The sequence below is a fragment of the Salvelinus fontinalis genome, chromosome 10 (genome assembly GCF_029448725.1).
Source record: "Salvelinus fontinalis isolate EN_2023a chromosome 10, ASM2944872v1, whole genome shotgun sequence".
In the NCBI taxonomy this organism is placed as follows: Eukaryota; Metazoa; Chordata; class Actinopteri; order Salmoniformes; family Salmonidae; genus Salvelinus; species Salvelinus fontinalis.
Window position 1 is genome coordinate 8,147,208 of NC_074674.1, and position 21,305 is coordinate 8,168,512.

At 41.7% G+C, this 21,305-nt stretch overlaps 1 protein-coding gene across 1 annotated transcript in view; it reads left to right on the forward strand.

Annotated features, from left to right (window-relative positions):
• Nucleotides 1-20,200, forward strand: part of LOC129863558 (CMP-N-acetylneuraminate-beta-galactosamide-alpha-2,3-sialyltransferase 1-like) — a 37,472-nt gene extending 17,272 nt beyond the window's left edge. Inside the window, exons 2-7 of the mRNA XM_055935621.1 lie at nucleotides 1,914-2,249; nucleotides 9,247-9,440; nucleotides 10,628-10,810; nucleotides 10,919-10,964; nucleotides 15,017-15,136; nucleotides 15,607-20,200. Coding sequence (XP_055791596.1) covers nucleotides 1,959-2,249; nucleotides 9,247-9,440; nucleotides 10,628-10,810; nucleotides 10,919-10,964; nucleotides 15,017-15,136; nucleotides 15,607-15,774 — 1,002 coding nt within the window. The 5' untranslated portion in view covers nucleotides 1,914-1,958 and the 3' untranslated portion in view covers nucleotides 15,775-20,200. The remainder of the gene's footprint in view (nucleotides 1-1,913; nucleotides 2,250-9,246; nucleotides 9,441-10,627; nucleotides 10,811-10,918; nucleotides 10,965-15,016; nucleotides 15,137-15,606) is intronic.
• The last annotated feature ends 1,105 nt before the right edge of the window (nucleotides 20,201-21,305 follow it).

The following is a 21,305-nucleotide window of genomic DNA, read 5'->3' on the forward strand; positions in this document are numbered from 1 at the left end:
TTCAAACTTCAATAAATGTTATTGTTAACCCTGAGGGGTATACTAAGAATCTAGTTCGAGTACTCAGGTTTTCATTGAATTGGCTCGCTTTAGTTAGCTTCATATTCCAGCTCAAGCTTGATCCATGATATGCAGGAATCATTATATCTCCATATGCATCAGAGTCACGTCTTTTGTGGGCATTTTAAAGGTTGTTTCTAGCAAAAGGCATCAAGGATTTAACATTGTTATAGAATGCGTTATATTATCTGGATTTTCTTTTCTTTTTTTTCTAAATATAAAGTTAATAGGTATAATTTTTGCCATTTTCTTTCACAAAGGGTATGGCATACCCCCCTCAATTTGAGCCCTGTTTTTAACCGAACACACCAAGCCCTTCCCAGGCATGGAGGTATTTTAAGGAGTGCATTGTGATATTATTGGAGTATTTGGCTATACCGACAAAATCTATGGATAGCATAATGGAGTCTGTCAAACAGGTAGACCTACCTTTTATTTTTTTATGGGAAGAAATAGGCTTCAACGAAGGCCTCTTGTTGTTAGTTAAGTCGAATTAAAATGAAGGCAATTGTTTAAATTAATTAATTTCAGCACCATTTGCTGTCCACCTCTGTTGGATTATGCCGCAGCCGTTCCAAAACTGATGTCTGCCCGCTTGCCTTTTTTAGTTGACTTTCTCCCGCACTCTCTCTCTCTCCTCATTATTAAGTTAATGATTGAAAATGTGTCTGTCTCATAACATTGTAATACATTTGGTCTCCAGTCTATAGGCTACAGAAAAAACACAAAGGCTACCACTCTTTCTACGTTAGGTGATATCATTTATGTTAAATTAATTTGATGGAGCGTTAGTGGATCGCTGCAGCGCTGCGTCTTTCCAACAGCACCCTGGAGAGGTGCTGGCAGGGGCAGGGACAAGCTAAATATTTTGCGCCCCTGCCTTTGGCAAAGTGGGCCCTGGTTTTCATGGGGCGGCATCAGCTCTCACCTAAATAGCACTGATGCCACTGGGTGAGAGAAGTTATCATTGTTTTTAGGCAGAATTAATGTGTTATTATGTGTTGTTGGAGGTGCGTCTTTGTGAGTTTAGCTCCTTTAATTGTGGCATGAACACAACCAGTAATGATGTTTTAATCTGATTGTCAAACAATCACTTGAAAGGGCTCCTTTAATGGCTACCCGCCTGTGGCTGAAGACCTCCCTGGTCTTTGAGCTTGGATCTGGGTTTCAAATTTACTGGTCGACTGAGGCACCTTACAGATAATTGTTTATGTGGGGTACAGAGATGAGGTAATCATTCAAAAATCATGTTAAACACTATTATTTCGCACAGATTGAGTCCATGCAATTTATGTAACTTGTTAAGCAAATGTTTACTCCTGAACATATTTAGGCTTGCCATAACAAAGAGATTGAATACTTATTGACTCAACACATTTGAGCTCTTCATTTTTAATTAATTAGTGAACATTTCAAAAAACATCGTTCCACTTTGACATTATGGGCTATATTGTGTAGGCCAGTGACCAAAAATATAATCCATTTTAAATTCAGGCTTTAACACAACAAAACATGGAAAAAGTCAAAGGGTGCGAATACTTTCTGAAGGTACTGTATTTCATTTGATATATATTTCAATGACAGACCAGAGGGTATTTGATGGTCATGAAATCACCTTTTTTGTTGACTAAACCAGAACAAAGGCTAGCTTACCCCTTAATGTGTGAACACGTGAACTAAAGCATTCATTGGGCTATTATGTACATTTACAGGTAAAACATTTGGAAAAACATAATGTAGACTGACTATGATGTTAATTTGCCTATCACCCTTCAGCTGTTTGATTAAGACCTATAGGCTACATCTATTCTATATAAAATGTTATTATCAGTTTATTATTGATCTCTTTACAGGTGGTGAGGATTCTGACACCCAACAGATTCCCTGCTATCGGCAAAATGATTATCTTCAGGATTAGAAAAGTCTGTCGTGTCATCGTTCTATTCTGCATCACTACTATCGTTGTGTTTTATACTGGACAGCTATCCTCCAACTCGCTTGTGGATTTAGTTAAAAATGCTTTTCGGCCTCTGGACAGGATCCTCTCTCCAAGATATTGCGCATGTCTCAAATGTATGACACAGCCAGACGACGACCTCTGGTTTCAGAAGCGTTTCAACACATCTTTGAAACCATTTCTGACCAGAAAGTACAGGACACTCTCCAACGATACAAGAATGTGGTGGCAGGTAATAAAAATATTTTTATCAACTGTTTTTTATTACATCTTATCTTAAAGCAATAAAAGTGATGCCTGCTGTCACACCCAACACATATTCACATATTTACTCACACATTATACATAGTATATATCCACACCTACCAAGAAAAAATAGATAGAATGCTAATTAAATAAACCATTAAACTAAAATAAAAAAAAATAGAAAATTAAAATACTATCCACCATCTCATTGGAGTGACCTTTGCAGTGATTATTCTAAACTTTATAACAGTAATTGATTATTATCTGTAAAGAACAACTGATCGACTGTCACAGAAACAGTATCTTCCTATGTAGATTAGCCTATTAACGTTCCCATTGGTCAAGGAGAGTCCCAAACACTCAGTGTCACTACACATTGAAATATCAAAACCTGTTTATTGTTTTCTAAAGTTAATGGAATAGTGTGACATTTTGACAATCAAGCCCTTTTTTAAATTTACTAAAGTCAGCTAGCGCTAGCGCACCGACGAAGTCTATGGGATCAGCTAGCTGATTGCACTAATGCTAGCTGATCCAGTACACTTCCAGTCATTGCGCTAACGCTAGTTAGCAATCGCCAGAGGTGTGAACTCGAGTCACATGGACTCAAGTCTGACTCTAGTCACAAATTTGATGACTTGAGACTAGACTTGATATAAAAAAAACAACAACTTGAGACTCGACTTGGAGCCTCAAGACGCGGGACTCGATTTTGACATGAGACTGATGACTTGAAATTATCTGGCCAGGTTTTGTAACATTTTGTCACAGATTCTCTGTGGATTATTTCCCATGCAGCCAGAAATAGTATCAAACTTGTAAAAAAGCCCTCTGATCAGCCCTCAATCAACACAGGTCAGGTTAGCTAGAACAGTGAGAATATTTTGGGGGTGTTGCAAGTGTTTCATTTGACTAGGCAAGTCAGTTAAGAACACATTCTTACTTATAATGACAGCCTAGGAACATTGGGTTAAATGCCTTGTTCAGGGGAAGAACAACAGATTTTTACCTTGTCAGCTCAGAGATTTGATCTAGCAACCTCTCAGTTACTGGCCCAGCGCTTTAAACACTAACCTACCTGCCGCCTCAAGTGTGAAACTGAATGAATGAGAGGTTGTACGGCTTTCTAAATTATGACCTCATGAAAGCAGCAGAAAACTGGAGTGGTTACCATGTATATATTTTAAAACACTACATATTTAATAGGCTACAAATCATTTACCATTTGTATTTTATATTTATACCTTTGCTTATTTGATCTGGTCACTAACATAGGCCTACAGCATTGCACCAAATTCTTCTTTCAAAAACATATCATCTTTGCTTCAAAACCAAAAAGTTGCGTGTCTTGACTGTTGACCAATGACCAGTCATCAGCATTGGCGTGCAAAAGTGGGCACACATATCCAGATTAGTGACTAGAAAGAGCTTGTTTATTTATTCTCCGGATTTCTTGGCAAAAACAGAGTAGCCTACCTACATCCTTAAAACCTTTTACTACAGTGAAATCAGGGTCACACAGAGCATTTCTTGGTAGTCTTAAACAATTTTAGTTGAAAAGACTTTCCACTGGAAATGCGGAAGGCCGACATAGGCGGAAGCGGTGGATTGAGACACAGCCAATATCTCTAGTTTAAACTGACAGAAGTTCAATTACCAAATTGTCCCTTTAGTGGCTGCATGGGTGGAATGTTATTAATATTTTTTTCATAATTTCACAATTAATAAACATATATTTTTTAACCGCTGAAAATTCGGTCTTGGCTTTTTCTTTGCAACTCTGCCTAGAAGGCCAGCATCCCGGAGTCACCTCATCACTGTTGACGTTGAGACTGGTGTTTTACGGGTACTATTTAATAAAGCTGCCAGTTGAGGACTTGTGAGAAGTCTGTTTCTGAAACTAGACACTTTAATGCACTTGTCCTATTGCTCAGTTGTGCACCGGGGCCTCCCACTCCTATTTCTATTCTGGTTAGAGCCCATTTGCACTGTTCTATGAAGGGAGTAGTACACGGTGTTGAACGAGATCTTCAGTTTCTTGACAGTTTCTCGCATGGAACAGCCTTCATTTCTCAGAACAAGAATAGACTGACGAGTTCAGAAGAAAGAACTTTGTTTCTGGCCATTTTGAGCCTGTAATTTTTCCAATGATCAATTAGCCTTTTAAAATGATAAACTTGGATTAGCTAACACCACGTGCCATTGGAACACAGGAGTGATGGTTGCTGATAATGGGCCTCTGTACGCCTATGTAGATGTTCCATAAAAAAAATCTGTCGTTTCCAGCTACAATAGTAATTTACAACATTAACAATGTCTACACTATATTTCTGATCAATTTGATGTTATTTTAATGGACAACAAATGTGCTTTTCTTTCAAAAACAAGGACATTTCTAAGTGACCCCTAACTTTTGAACGGTAGTGTACATGTTCAGTAGGTAGAGTTCTTAAAGTGACTATACATAGATGATAACAACAGAAAGTAGCAGAGGTATAGAGAGGGGGGACAATGCAAATATTCTGGGTAGTCATTTGATTAGACGCTCAGGAGTCTTATGACTTGGGTGTAGAAGCTGTTTAGAAGCCTCTTGGACCTACACTTGGCGCTTCGGTACCGCTTGCCGTGCTGTAGCAGAGAAAACAGTCTATGACTAGGGCCTTCCTCTGACACCGCCTGGTATAGAGGTCCTGGATGGCAGGAAGCTTGGCCCCAGTGATGTACTGGGCCAATCGCACTACCCTCTGTAGTGCCTTTTGGTCGGAGGCTGAGTAGTTGCCATACCAGGCAGTGATGCAACCAGTCAGGATGCTCTCGATGGTGCAACTGTAGAACCTTTTAAGGATCTGAGGACCCATGCCAAATCTTTTCAGTCTCCTGAGGGGGAATAGGTTTTGTTGTGCACTCTTCACGACTGTCTTGGTGTGCTTGGACCATGTTAGTTTGTTGGTGATGTGAACAACAAGGAACGTGAAGCTCTCAACCTGCTCCACTACAGCGCCATCGATGAGAATGGGGGCGTGCTCGGTCCTCTTTTTCCTGTAGTCCACATTCATCTCCTTTGACTTGATCACGTTGAGGGAGAGGTTGTTGTCCTGGCACCACACAGCCAGGTGTCCTCCCTATAGGCTGTCTCGTTGTTGTCGGTGATCAGGCCTACCACTGTCGTGTCATCGGCAAACTCAATGATGGTGTTGGCGTAGTGCCTGGCCGTGCAGTCATGAGTGAAGGAGGGGACTGAGCACGCACCCCTGAGGGGCCCCTGTGTTGAGGATCAGCATGGCACCTGGGGGCGACCCGTCAGGAAGTCCAGGATCCAGTTGCAGAGGGAGGTGTTTAGTCCCAGGGTCCTTAGCTTATTGATGAGCTTTGAGGGCACTATGGTGTTGAACGCTGAGCTGTAGTCAATGAATAGCATTCTCACATAGGTGTTCCATTTGTCCAGGTGAGACATGGCAGTGTGGAGTGCAATAGAGATTGCATCATCTGTGGATCTGTTAGGGCAGTATGTAAATTGGAGTGGGTCTTGGGTTTCTGGGATAATGGTGTTGATGTGAGCCATTACCAGCCTTTCAAAGCACTTCATTGCTACAGACGTGAGTGCTATGGGTTGGTAGTCATTTAGGAAAGTTACCTTAGTGTTCTTGGGCACAGGGACTATGGTGGTCTGCTTAAAACATGTTGGTATTACAGACTCGGACAGGGAGAGGTTGAAAATGTCAGTGAAGACACTTGCTAGTCCTGGTAATTAGTTTGGCCCTGCGGCCTTGTGAATGTTGACCTGTTTAAAGGTCTTACTCACATCGGCTGCGGAGAGTGTGATCACACAGTCTTCCGGAACAGTTGGTGCTCTCATGCATGTTTCAGTGTTATTTGCCTCGATGCGAGCATAGAAGTAGTTTAGCTCATCTGGTAGGCTCGTGTTACTGGGCAGCTCTCGGCTGTGCTTCCCATTGTAGTCTGTAATGGTTTGCAAGCCTTGCCACATCCGACGAGTGTCAGAGCCGTTGTAGTATGATTTGATCTTAGTCCAGCATTGACGCTTTGCCTGTTTGATGGTTCGTTGGAGGGCATAGCGGGATTTCTTATAAGCTTCCGGGTTAGAGTCCCGCTCCTTGAAAGTGGCAGCTCTTGCCTTTAACTCAGTGCAGATGTTGCCTGTAATCCATGGTTTCTTGTTGGGATATGTACGTACGGTCAATGTGGGGACAACGTCATCGATGCACTTATTGATGAAGCCAATGACTGATGTGGTGTACTCCTCAATGACATGGGAGGAATCCCGGAACATATTACAGTCTGTGCTAGCAAAACAGTCCTGTAGTTTAGCATCTGCTTCATCTGACCACTTTTTTATTGATTGAGTCACTGTTGCTTCCTGTTTTAATTTGTGCTTGTAAGCAGTAATCAGGAGGATAGAATTATAGGCAGATTTGCCAAATGGAGGGCGAGGGAGAGCTCTGTATGCGTCTCTGTGTGTGGAGTAAAGGTGTCCAGAGTTGTTATCCCTCTGGTTGCACATTTAACATGCTGATAGAAATTTGGTTAGACAAATTTTAGTTTCCCTGTATTAAAGTCCCTTGCCGCTAGGAGCGCCGCCTCTGGGTCAGCGTTTTCCTGTTTGCTTATGGCGGAATACAGTGTGGTCTTAGTGCCAGCTTCAGTCTGTGGTGGTATGTAGACAGCTACGAAAAATACAGATGAAAACTCTCTAGGTAGATAGTGTGGTCTACAGCTTATCATGAAATACTCTACCTCAGGCGAGCAAAACCTTGAGACTTCCTAAGATATCGTGCACCAGCTGTTATTTACAAAAATACATAGTCCGCCGCCCCTTGTCTTACCAGATGCCTCTGTTCTGTCCTGCCGATACAGCGTATAAGCAGCCAGCTGTATGTTGATAATGTCGTCGTTCTGCCACGACTCCGTAAGATATTAGTTTTGAATGTCCCGTTGGTGGTTAATCTTCAGCGTAGGTCATCGATTTTATTTTCCAAAAATTGCACGTTTGCTAGCAGAATGGAAGGCAGTGGGGGTTTATTCGATTGCCTACGAATTCTCAGATGGCAGCCCTCCGGCCCCTTTTTCTCCGCCTTCTCTTCACACAAATGACGGGAATCTGGGCCTGTTCCCGGGAAAGCAGTATGTCATTCAAGTCGGGCTCATCGGACTCGTTAAAGGAAAAAAGGATTCTTCCAGTTCGTGGTGAGTAATCGCAGTTCTGATATCCAGAAGATCTTTTTTGTCATAAGAGACAGTAGCAGCGACATTATGTACAAAATACGTTTAAAAAAAAAGTTACAAACAATGCAAAAAAAAGAACAAAAACACAATCGGTTAGGGACACGTAAAACATCAGCCTTCTTCTCCGTCACCACCTTAGACATCTTAGTATGAAGGTAGTGATGTGCCAGCAAAAATAAGGGGTTAAATATGTGTTCAAAAAAACTAAAATATTTCCTGAGCTTTCTTATATCTGCTAGATATAGGACAGACACGTCAACATTTTTTTCCGCCTGATTTATTTTTTGACTGTCTTTTTTGCCATTTATGAATGCGTTATTCAATGTGCTTCTATAGTAAAGACCAAATTCAATATTTTAACAAATAGAGCATTAAGACAGTAACTGAATCCCCGAGTCGGCAAAGTAGAAAAATCTGCTGTTCTGCCCTTGAGCAACTCAGTAAATCCTCCAAAACAACTGCTCCCTGGGTTCAATGTGACATTATATCTCAAGTTGATATTGACTGTTAACATAAATTACGTTCAGTTCAAAATGTAGGTGTAAATTGTATTTATTTTTGTATCTTGCGTTTTGAAAATGCATCACTGTTTATGGCTGTAATGACACTGGTAGAATCAACGTTGTTGAACCAATGTGGAATAGACGTTGAATTTACGTTTGTGCCCAGTGGGAGGCTATATTTGCGTAGCGAGTGTGCACGTGTGCATGCGCGGGGGTCACACACTATTTAAGGATTGCGGGTTACTACTGGGTTAGCGAACAGATTTCTGATTTGATGTTCAGCTACAAGATCGGGTGCAGCGCAAATGTCAAATTGTATGGAGAGAGGATTGACATCAATAAAAATGCAGTTCCAAAACATTTTGATGATCAAGAATATGAGCTGTTTACTTTGCAAGTTTATTAGCAATGGGGCATTAAGCAACAATGACTAGCATAGACTCTACTGGTCATTTGGTATGCAAAATGGCTTGAAATGTATCCTTCACTTATGAAACTTGTATTTGGAATTTGTTGTTAAAATTAATTATTACATAATCAAAATGTGTTGTAGACAAAATAATGAAAAGGCCTGTCTGGTAGCCTCAATAAATAGATAAAGATTTGTGGTTGAACGAGTCATTGTCTATGTAGATTTTTTTTACTTGACTTGAGACCTTTGACCTTTGACTCGACTTGTCCTTAGAATGCAAGTCTTGGACATGACTCGAGACTCGACCCGTTCTACTTGGGACTCAACTTGAGATTTGGACCATGTTACTTGAGACTTACTCGTGACTTGAATAATATTGACTTGGTCCCAACTCTGGCAATCGAGGAACAACCATAAACTTCCATCAAATTGCACACAGAGACATAAAACGACTTGTTCATCTGACTCTGGGGAAGTTTGCCAAAATCTCACACTATCCCTTTAAGAATCTCCAAAAGTTTACTGTAGTTACATTTTTGGATATGAGGGAGTTTTATTCAGAATTAACTATTTTATTTGATGTTTAGGCTGCAATATAAGCTTGGTCACTGACAACTGATTAACGGTTTGCTATAGTAGTCATCAATAACCTCAGTGTAAAGAGCAGGTGGCTCTGGAGTCTTACCTTTACTGTGTGGGTTTCCTCAGATGTTATGGTGTGTCATTTGCATTAGGCTGCTTTTAGTGTCAGCCTGTCCATTGTTGTGTATTTATTGTGTGTTCATTGTTGTTTTATGTATTGCCTGGTGCAATTAAATAACCAGAAATTGCAGAAAGACCGTAACAAAGCCAACTTTAGCGAGGTGGTGGAGAAGTTGTTCCAGGTCATCCCTGATGCTGACCTTTACATGGACGCGGGCCCTGAGCGCTGTAGGACCTGTGCTGTGGTGGGGAACTCTGGGAACCTCAAGGGCTCCCACTACGGAGCCCTGATCGACACCAGTGATGTCATCATAAGGTAAGCCAACAGAGAGTGTGGTTGATCGAAGGCACACTTGCCACAAAACCTGTTTCAGCATGGGCAGTGCAACACAGCCTGTTTTAGCATGGGCAGTGCAACACAGCCTGTTTTAGCATGGGCAGTGCAACACAGCCTGTTTTAGCATGGGCAGTGCAACACAGCCTGTTTTAGCATGGGCAGTGCAACACAGCCTGTTTTAGCATGGGCAGTGCAACACAGCCTGTTTTAGCATGGGCAGTGCAACACAGCCTGTTTTAGCATGGGCAATGCAACACAGCCTGTTTTAGCATGGGCAGTGCAACACAGCCTGTTTTAGCATGAGCAGTGCAACACAGCCTGTTTTAGCATGGGCAATGCAACACAGCCTGTTTTAGCATGGGCAGTGCAACACAGCCTGTTTTAGCATGGGCAGTGCAACACAGCCTGTTTTAGCATGGGCAGTGCAACACAGCCTGTTTCAGCATGGGCAGTGCAACACAGCCTGTTTTAGCATGGGCAGTGCAACACAGCCTGTTTTAGCATGGGCAGTGCAACACAGCCTGTTTCAGCATGGGCAATGCAACACAGCCTGTTTTTGCATGGGCAGTGCAACACAGCCTGTTTTAGCATGAGCAGTGCAATTGAGGACTTTCACCATTTTCAAGTAGTCAACTGGGTGGGACTTCCAATATGTTAAGGAAGGATCAAAGAATTCCAAGGAATTAAGGGCTATGTCCCATTTATCCCTCCTACCTCAAAGTGTGCACTTGTTCACTTGCACATGGTTGTTCAATGCTTTTACATTTGTGGGAAGTAGTGAACAAGTCCACACTCCAGGAAGAAAGTAACAAAAATGTGGCAGTTAATCACTCACCTTGGCTTTATACCTGTTCAGACAACACTCCAGGTGGTATTATATGCACCCTTTCAGTTTGTTTACCAAGTAGAATAAGAAGAAATCAACGATTTGAACATATATATATAGCCCTCAATGGCCCTGCCCATGGTGTCACAGAATACAGTATGGCAAAGATGTGCCTTTATCCAACTTAATGATTTAATGTCCTCTATGTATGCCTGTTTTGGTTTGGTTTGGTGTGTTAATTTTTTATCTTAGCGGTATGAATGACTATGTGTTTTGAATTTAAGTGTTTTGGAATATGGCAGTCATGATATGGATCTCGGCTATTTACTGTGTTATCCAGAATGAACAAGGCTCGTACCTCTGGCTATGAGCGGGATGTTGGCAGCCGCACCACACATCACATCATATACCCAGAGAGTGCCATAGATCTGGACAACACCACTAGTCTAGTGTTTTTCCCTTTCAAGACTCTGGACCTTCAGTGGCTACCCGGTGCCATTACCAATGGATCTCACATCACTTTGTGAGTAACCATTCTCCTTTGATTAGTCCATCAGTCTGTTACATCATGCATTTTTCAACGATTACATAGCAACTCTGGATAAGATGTAGGTCTCATTTTATTCAACAGCTCATATTTACGTCTTAGACCGAAGATAAAGGCCAACAAAGATTTGGTGAGTCACATTGTTAATCGTGATCATTTATTATGGTTCTAATACATCTACATCTACAGTCAATGATAAATGCATGATATTTTTATGTCTTGGATAGTAGGTAATTGAGGATGTTTGTTAGTTAGGTATGGGCTAATCTCGGTTAACCCTCAAATCGTGCGTAATTTGGTCAGATGCTCGATAACACATTTGCGAAGTCTAGTAAACGGAAACTCTCAGCCCTTTCTGATAATTTCACTTGTGTTTATCATCCGTGTTTTGCACACGCAATGCAGTGAAAGAGTGTCAACATGGAATTGTGCAGAGTATGTTTAAATGCACACAATTCTACCATTATTGTGAATACTGAGATTAAATATGCTTATAAAGGTTTTGTATAATTTCAGCCAGTAGTTTTGAAAGTAGAGCTCACGAGGTAAAACGGCTCCCTGAAAATTGTACACAACTTCCTATGATACACTGTATGTTCATTTTATTTTTTTACAATATGTTACCAATTTGTAGGTACTTAAGATCCCGTTCAATATCTTTAATATAATAGTTCAATTAAAAAGTTTACTTGCTTCACCAGAATAACATTGTCTCTTCCGATCCAGTTTACGTGGAGATGTCTGATAATCAGGCCAACTTGATGAGACTTAGATAAATTCAGAAAATCAGCAATGAAAATAAATCTTCTGTCACAGCGACCATATTGTAGCGATCCTCGCTATATGGGCCATTTTACAATTCCCACCAAGTGGGTTATTGGTGCAATGTGTAAGGTGTTTGCCTTACATGGAAGCAACCTGGGTTTGCTTCCCTGCCTCACTGTTTGCTACATTGGTGTCAGAAGGGGAATGGTGAGGCCATTGGGAACACATGGTCTGAATAAGGAGTCATCGAAGCACAGGGACATTCCTTCCTGTTCGGAGAGTGCAGTGTAGCAATACTATATGCTACAATTCCCACCAAGTGGGTTAACCCTATTGGGGCGATGCCTAAGGGTTTTATGTCTAGGGTGGTTTGCTTTTCATGCCAGCGCTCGGGGCCTATTAATTTTCATTCTGAGTACGGACATCTTAAAACTATTTTTAAGATGCATAGTTTCAGATTTTCCAAACTCACTTTACTCACTTTACTCAATGTGCAGGAGCTTGCAGGAATGTGTAGTCTTGCATGATGTCTACTTTGATGCTAATTAGCATTTTTGAATCTGAGAGTAAATAGAGCCGAATATGTTGTTAAAAGTCACCTTGTCTGAGAGAGATTTACATGGTTTTCAAAACATCACGCCAGGGTGAAACAGCCCTTATTTTAAGTGTTTCTAAAATTCCCAATGGGAAAAATGAATGGTGGAAAATCAATTGGAACCATTTCCTTGCTTGACCACTAGGTTTTATGGGTATTATGACACCTCCACTGTGGGGCTCTATGGTGTTGGTGGTATGCCCATTACTAAAATGGAGTGAGGGTTTTGAACGTAGTCCAGTTTTATTGTACAAACTCAACACAATTCAAGCACCTAGGATGATGTCATTGACACTCCTTTTGTTTTGGGGGGGGGGGGACCTTTGCGCCATGTTCGTTTTATGAAAATGCTATAGGAGAAGAGGCCCATCATTACCAATGTAGGATCTTCATTTGATTTCATTTCACTTTGATTTTATTTATTTTGATTTAACCTTTATTTAATCAGGCAAGTCAATTAAGAACAAATAATTATTTACAATGACGGCCCAGCAAGAGACAAAAGGCCTCCTGTAGGGGTACGCGCAATGCCGTTGCGGTATACACAAATAAAAATGTGATTCACATTTATTTTTTAAATAAAATAAAATATTCTTCAAATTTTCAAATAGTCCATTTATACATTTGGGTGAGTTTTTTTTCGCCAGTGACTAGATCAATAAAAAAGTGGTCAGATGAAGCATATGCTAAGCTACAGGACTGTTTGGCTAGCACAGACTGGAATATGTTCCAGGATTCCTCCAATGGCATTGAGGAGTACATCACATCGGTCATTGGCTTCATCAATAAGTGCATCGATGACGTTGTCCCCACATTGACCATACGTACATACTCCAACCAGAAGCCATGGATTACAGGCAGCATCCACACTGAGTTAAAGGCTAGAGCTGCCGCTTTCCAAGGAGTGGGACGCTAACCCGGAAGCTTAAAAGAAATCCCGCTATGCCCTCCGATGAATCATCAAACAGGCAAAGCGTCAATACAGGACTAAGATCGAGCCGTACTTCACTGGCTCTGATGCTCGTTGGATGTGGCAGGGCCTGCAAACCATTACAGAATACAAAGGGAAGCACAGCCAAGAGCTGCCCAGTGACAAGAGCCTACCGGATGAGCTAAACTACTTCTATGCTCGCTTCGAGGCAAATAACACTGAAACATGCATGAGAGCATCAGCTGTTCCGGAAGACAGTGTGATAACGCTCTCCGCAGCTGATGTGAGTAAGACCTTTAGACAGGTCAACATTCACAAGGCCGCAGGGCCAGACGGATTACCAGGACATGTACTACGGGCATGAGCTGACCAACTAGCAAGTGTCTTCACTAACATTTTCAACCTCTCCCTGTCCGAGTCTGTCATACCAACATGTTTTAAGCAGACCACCATAGTGCCTGTGCCCAAGAACACCAAGGTAACCTGCCTAAATGACTACCGACCCGTAGCACTCAAGTCTGTAGCCATGAAGTGCTTTGAAAGGCTGGTCATGGCTCTCATCAACACCATCATCCCAGAAACCCAAGACCCACTCCAATTTGCATACCGCCCCAACAGATCCACAGATGATGCAGTCTCTATTGCACTCCACACTGCTCTTTCCCACCTGGACAAATGGAACACCTATGTGAGAATGCTATTCATTGACTACAGCTCAGCGTTCAACACAATAGTGCCCTCAAAGCTCATCAATAAGCTAAGGATCCTGGAACTAAACACCTCCCTCTGCAACTGGATCCTGGACTTCCTGACGGGGTGCCCCCAGGTGGTAAGGGTAGGTAACATTTACATTTACATTTAAGTCATTTAGCAGACGCTCTTATCCAGAGCGACTTACAAGTACATACATTCATACTTTTTTTGTACTGGCCCCCCGTGGGAATCGAACCCACAACCCTGGCGTTGCAAGCACCATGCTCTACCAACTGAGCCACCGTGTTACCGTGTGGTAACAACACATCCGCCATGCCGATCCTCAACACAGGGGTCTATCAGGGGTGCGTGCTCAGCCCCCTCCTGTACTCCCTGTTCACTCATGACTGCACGGCCAGGCACGACTCCAACACCATCATTATATTTGCCGATGACACAACAGTGATAGGCCTGATCACCAACAACAACGAGACAGCCTATAGGGAGGAGGTCAGAGACTTGGCCGTGTGGTGCCAGGACAACAACCTCTCCCTCAACGTGATCAAGACAAAGAAGATGATTGTGGACTACAGGAAAAAGAAGACCGAGCACGCCCCATTCTCATCGACATGGCTGCATTGGAGCAGGTTGAGACCTTCAAGTTCCTTGTTGTCCACATCACCAACAAACTTACATGGTCCAAGCACACCAAGACAGTCGTGAAGTGGGCACGACAAAACCTATTCCCCCTCAGGAGACTGAACAGATTTGGCATGGGTCCTCAGATCCTCAAAAGGTTCTACACCTGCACCATCGAGGGTATCCTGACTGGTTGCATCACTGCCTGGTATGGCAACTGCTCGGCCTCCGACCGCAAGACACTACAGAGGGTTGTGCAAACGGCCTAGTACATCACTGGGGCCAAGCTTCCTGCCATCCAGGATCTCTATACCAGGCGGTGTCAGAGGAAGGCCCTAAAAATTGTCAAAGACTCCAGCCACCCTAGTCATTGACTGTTCTCTCTGCTACCGCACGTCAAGCGGTACCGGAGGGCCAAGTCTATGTCCAAGAGGCTTCTAAACAACTTCTACCCTCAAGCCATAAGACTCCTGAACATCTAATCAAATGGCTACCCAGACTATTTGCATTGCATTTTCTAATTAAATCATGCTGTTTACGTATAATATATTCCATGCAGGTATTGGTTCTGAATCCTGTGTTCATGAAATATGTTCATGAAGTCTGGCTTGACTATTACGGCAAATACCCCTCCACCGGATTCATGGCTTTGATATTAGCCCTACACATTTGTGACGAGGTAAGACGTTATACACATCAAGTTCAAGTTGTGTCATATGCACAGGATACACATGGTGTACACAGTCCAATGAAATGCTTACTAGTAGGTTCCCTCTCGATAATGAAACAACAATAATAAATAAGTAAAAATTAAGCTCAATTGAACAGAATAAACATTTTCATAAGTATAAATACAGGAAGACACTCAATAATTTACAGTACAATATTTACACGAGTGTCGGGGAAAGAGTATTTGGAGAGCAAAGTGTTGAAATTGTGCAGTGTTTAGCAATACCAAAACATGCTCTGCTAGGAATGGTACTTTCTCAGCTCACTGCAAGACAGACTGTACACCACGCAATGCATATATAACACTAACACCCAAATCATGTAGGCCTATAGGCTGCACAATATATCACATTGCCATACATACAACTTCTGTAAACACTGTTATTAAACTAATTCTCTAAACACTTCATTCCAATGCAGGTGAATGTGTATGGATTTGGGAAAGACAGAAATGGGAACTGGCACCACTACTGGGAAACACTAACCAATAAAAACCACAAGACTGGACCACACCCTGGAGACTATGAGTACAATGTCACTAGAAAGCTCTCGGAAATACACAAACTTGAGATATATAAGGGATGGTGATAATCATTCATCCAGATTATTAACGGGATTTGCTTCAGAAGTCCCATTTTTTTTATATTGAACAATTTATTTCTGACTTTTTAGTCTGTCGAGCACTACATTACATCTTAGAAACACCATTCACACTTTTAAAACGTGTAGATCGGTCTGGATGAACTTGCTTTTGATAACATTTATACTTTAAATTTTTTTGACATTTAAAAAAAACAATTCTACTTTTTGGGGGATTTCTTCAAAATTCCAAAGCTACCATTGTTAAAAACTCCCATGACTTCTAACATTCTAATCACAATAATGTCACACAAATCAGCTAAATTGAGAGCTTTACCAACAAGTTAGATAAAAATTTAGGCTGCTTCGCTGCTATTCAAATCAGGAATCAGATTTGAAATATCTTCCACCAATCATACTATACAGCTCTTTTAAGCCCGGTTCAGATACAACAGCCAAAATAAGGAAAGACGAGAAGAGACGAAACTAGCCAATTGTGGAATTTTGTGTTGTGGGTACAAAATGGTTTTGTTACAGACTAATGCTATGTAAAAGTTTGAGTTGAATAGTATCACGATCTATCACAAGGATGACGCTGGAGAGACGAAGCAGGCACGGGGAGTAACATTTAATAAATAACGGACATGGAACGAGACATAAACAGCTTAGCAAACAGAAAAACAATCAATGCAGAAGCGGGGAACGGAGCTGGGGAACTGACACATATAGGGGAGAAAATGAACAGGTGATAAGAGAGTCCAGGTGAGTCCAATAACGCTGATGCTCGTGACGAGGAAAGGCAGGTGTACGTGATGGATGGCAGGAGTGAGTGATGCAAGGCATTCTGGCGCCCTCAAGCGCCAGGGGGAGGGGAAGAGCGGGAGCAGACGTGACAAATAGTACTAGTCACTGGTCATTTTCCCCACCTGTCCAGTAACCTCTTTACATACCACACAGAGGAGTGATTTATTAATTGCTCATTATCTTTCGGGCACTAAAGCCTAGCCGGGTGGAAACATAGTTTCCTCTGGTTAGGCTTTAAAGATCCCATGTCTCCTCTATTTTAGACATACAGTGCATTCAGAAATTATTCAGACCCCTTGACTTTTTCCACATTTTGTTATGTTAGTCTTATTCTAAAATGGATTAAATCGTTTTTTCCCCCTCACCAATCTACACACAATACCCTAAAATGACAAAGCAAAAACAGGTTTTTAGAAATTTAAAAACTGAAATATCACATGTACAGAAGTATTCAGACCCTTTACTCAGTACTTTGTTGAAGCACCTTTGACAGTGATTACAGCTTCGCGTCTTCTTGGGTATGACTTTATAAGCTTGACACACCTGTATTTGGGGAGTTTCTCCCATTCTTCTCTGCATATCCTCTCAAGCTCTGCCAGGTTGGATGGGGAGTATCGCTGCACAGCTATTTTCAGGTCTCTCCAGAGATGTTAGATCGGCTTCAAGTCCGGGCTCTGGCTGGGCCACTCAAGGACATTCAGAGACTTGTCCCAAAATCACTCCTGCGTTGTCTTGGCTATGTGCTTAGGGTCGTTGTCCTGTTGGAAGGTGAACCTTCAACCCAGTCTGAGGAGCAGGTTATCATCAAGGATCTCTGTACTTTGCTCCGTTAATCTTTCTCTCAATCCTAGCTCGTCTCCAAGTCCCCACATCTTGATGCTACCACCACCATGCTTCACCGTAGGGATGGTTCCAGGTTTCCTCCAGACGTGACACTTGGCATTCAGTCTAAAGAGTTCAATCTTGGTCTCATCAGACCAGAGAATCTCGTTTCTCATGGTCTGAGAGTCCTTTAGGTGCCTTTTGGCAAACTCCAAGCGGGCTGTCTAGGGCCTTTTTCTGAGGAGTGGCTTCCATCTGGCCTCTCTACCATAAAGGCCTGATTGGTGGAGTGCTGCAGAGATGGTTGTCCTTCTAGAAGGTTCTCCCATCTCCACAGAGGTTACCTCCCTGACCAAGGCCATTCACCCCCGATTTCTCAGTTTGGCCGGGCGGCCAGCTCTAGGTAGAAACTTTGTGGTTCCTATCTTCTTCCATTTAAGAATGATGGAGGCCACTGTGTTCTTGGGGACCTTCAATGATGCAGACATTTTTTGTACCCTTCCCCAGATCTGTCTCGGAGCTCTACGGACAATTCCTTCGACCTCATGGCTTGGTTTTTGCTTTGACATGCACTGTCAACTGTGGGACCTTATATAGACAGGTGTGTAACTTTCCAAAATCATGCCCAATCAATTGAATTTACCACAGGTGGACTCCAATCAAGTTGTAGAAACATCTCAAGGATGATAAATGGAAACAGGATGCACCGGAGCTCAATTTCAAGTCTCATAGCAAAAGGTCTGAATACTTATGTAAATAAGGTAGTTCTGTTTTCAATTTGCCAAAATGTCTAAAAACCTGTTTTCACTTTGTCATTATGGGATATTGAGTGTAGATTGATTAGGGAAGACATTAGGTCTGAATACTTTCAGAATGCACTGTATAGTCTGTGAGAATTGGTTAGAACCTGTTCTCATTTGTATTATTTTTCTAAGGAAATGGAGACAATTATCTTCATCTCTTTTGTAAGTTTGCCTCCCCCTTGGAGGGGTAAGCAGCTCTTTGTGTAGATTACATATATAAAAGGACTGTGTGATTGTAAAATCTTTGAGACCCTCTCCGGTATGTCCTGAGAGAGCCTGTCCGGTATGTCCTGAGAGTTCCTTGCTGGTATGTCCTAAGAGGTCCTTTCTGGTATGTCCTGAGAGTTCCTTTCTGGTATGTCCTGAGAGTTCCTTTCTGGTATGTCCTGAGAGTTCCTGTCCGGTATGTCCTGAGAGTTCCTTTTCGGTATATTATGGTGGAAATTGCAAGATATGTTATAATATGGTCCCGTGTGGCTCAGTTGGTAGAGCATGGCGCTTGCAACGCCAGGGTTGTGGGTTCATTCCCCACGGGGGGACCAGGGTTCAATTCCCACGGGGGGACCAGGATGAATATGTATGAACTTTCCAATTTGTAAGTCGCTCTGGATAAGAGCGTCTGCTAAATGACTTAAATGTAATGTAATAATAATTTTATTGCATCAAATAGTTGTTTTATGCAACAGAATATGGGCTTGTTAGAACGCTCATCTGTGTGTGTTCTACTGAGGATGGGCCTCTGGGAGATAACACTGACAGGAGATTTACAATGTCTTTTGGGTGATAAAACGTAAAGAGACCGCATTCCAGAGCATGAGTTAATGTTTCTGTTCTATATGGTACCAGGGAGAGATGATCCCAGGGCCAGACCTTGGTCTCTACACAAAGATAACTGTTTTTACAGCAGATACTGTCTGCTGTGAATTATAAGTATCTTTCATACAAATCTTAACATTGTGACCCATTCTATACATCTGTTGTTTGTCATGTAGGTTGAAAGGGGTGTATCTTGGCTATAAAATACCTTTGTACTTTAATCTCTGGGCTCTCAACGAATCATCTGAGGGTGATTCGTCAACCAGCCATCGTTATCGTAGCGCACTCAATCGATTCACTTTATATCTGTGCGTTGTATTGACCTGCTCCCTTATTATTAAGTAAATAAATATTTAGTTTAAGTATAACTCTGACTTGTGTGATAAGTTTGTCTCTCCTCATTTGATAGTAAAGAAATGACCGACCACAATATCATGAGAATTCCTTTCCTGAGAGTTAACTCTCCGGGTTCATCCTGAGAGAGTGATCTTCCTTGCAATTGCTCAAATAAACTTCTTATTTCTTATAAATGAGTTCTGCCTGATTCCTCAAACAAGTTTTCCTCAACAGTGTTGTAGAACAGCTGACTAAAGACGGGGCATTCAGATCAAAAGGATGGCCGAGACCGTTTCCACGTTAATGGTGCATCTTTACAGTTAAGTGAAGGAAACTTTGAAACAAAGTTTATCAAGCAAGTGTCATAAAATACATGCACCAAAAACAGGGCACACCATGTGACTTGTCAGATAAATATCAGCAAGCTAGGATAACTAAATGCAACACAAATGGCTAGCTATGTATCTGTTTGGCAAGCTAGCTAGCGGCTTGGCTTAAGACAGAACGTCACCCTGTGGAGATTGGGCCTGGGTGATCAGGTTACTGTAAACTTAGTATCGTTTGATTGGTCAATGGTGGTTGGTTTTGGTTTGAAAATGTTACACTTTCAGATGTTATAAATGGAATGAAGGTCTGTTGTTCTCTATCTTATCCTGTATGACATTTTCTTATTGTCTAGGCATCTGACCTAGTAGGCATCTCTTTGTTCATGCTTTGTCTTGTAAATTTACCTTGGGATTTATCCCCTCAAATTGTGTTTTATTAATGTCAGTATTGCCTTGTAACTTAAGCTTTATACCTTGTATGGGAATCCATTAATTTGACAAAGTTATTAAATAACACTTGTTTTGAAATGAGCTTCTCATGACCCTTTCTTGATCTTAGTCAGCTAAACACATAATATTTGATTGCACATCGTTTTTACTATAATGTTAAATAGAGTCAGATATACTTTGTAAAATACTTAGTTAACATATTAATGATCTAGTCTCATTATAGGTAGCATGAGGTGTATATATAATATACACAGATCCAACCCCACTACACAGTTCTACAGCCCTGTCAAATCCCTGGAGGAATTGTGGGAGGTAATACAGGGAGACAGCAAGGTTTACTTTACCAAAGTATAATGCAATCAATGGCTTTCTTTCAGCAGAGATGCTGATTTCATTTCCTCCTCATTTCTGTCTTTTGGGTCATGGCTATGGGTGAGAATAGGAGAAGTACACTCTCGAGTCTCTAAGGGTGGAAGTATATATGTGGTCAGTTAATAATACAACATAACATACTTAACTGAAAATAAACATACAAATACTTAACATACATAACCTGTTGCTGCTTATGACTCAGTCAGGGCTGTGGACTGGAGATAGGCTGCAGCTGTCTCTCGTCCATTTACTCCTGAACCTGAATGAATTTAGGCTCTGGCAAAGTACAACTTTGCAGGTTTAGAGAAGGGCCATGTGTACATTTTCTGCAGTTATCTTGTCTCCTGATAAGGTGTGCTTGGATAGCAGATGATAAAACACAGGGCGGTGGCCAGGATCAGAGAGTTTTAGTGAGTTCTGGAAGGGGCTGGGTGTAATTAAGTGAGTCTGTTCTTCCCCTTCTCTTTCCCCGTACTTCAGACTCATGCCCCTTGTAAAAAATGTCAAACATTCTATATACCTGGTTCACATAGGGTTTTTCAGTATATTTATCTTCAGGAGAACTTACAAGTGTTCAACCAAAATTCAGACAATAGACACTTCAGTAAATTAAATGTTTGTGGCCTTTTAAAGTACATCCTTTCTAACCATGACAAACCTACTAAAACCAAATAGGAAAACTCCACACAATAAATCAGGCATGGTATTAACACCACTAACAAATATTCATAAGTATTGATGGGTGGGGTGTGTGTGTATGCAGGTGTCTGTGTGGTAAAACGTAGAACAAAAACAACAAATGGCCAGGCCT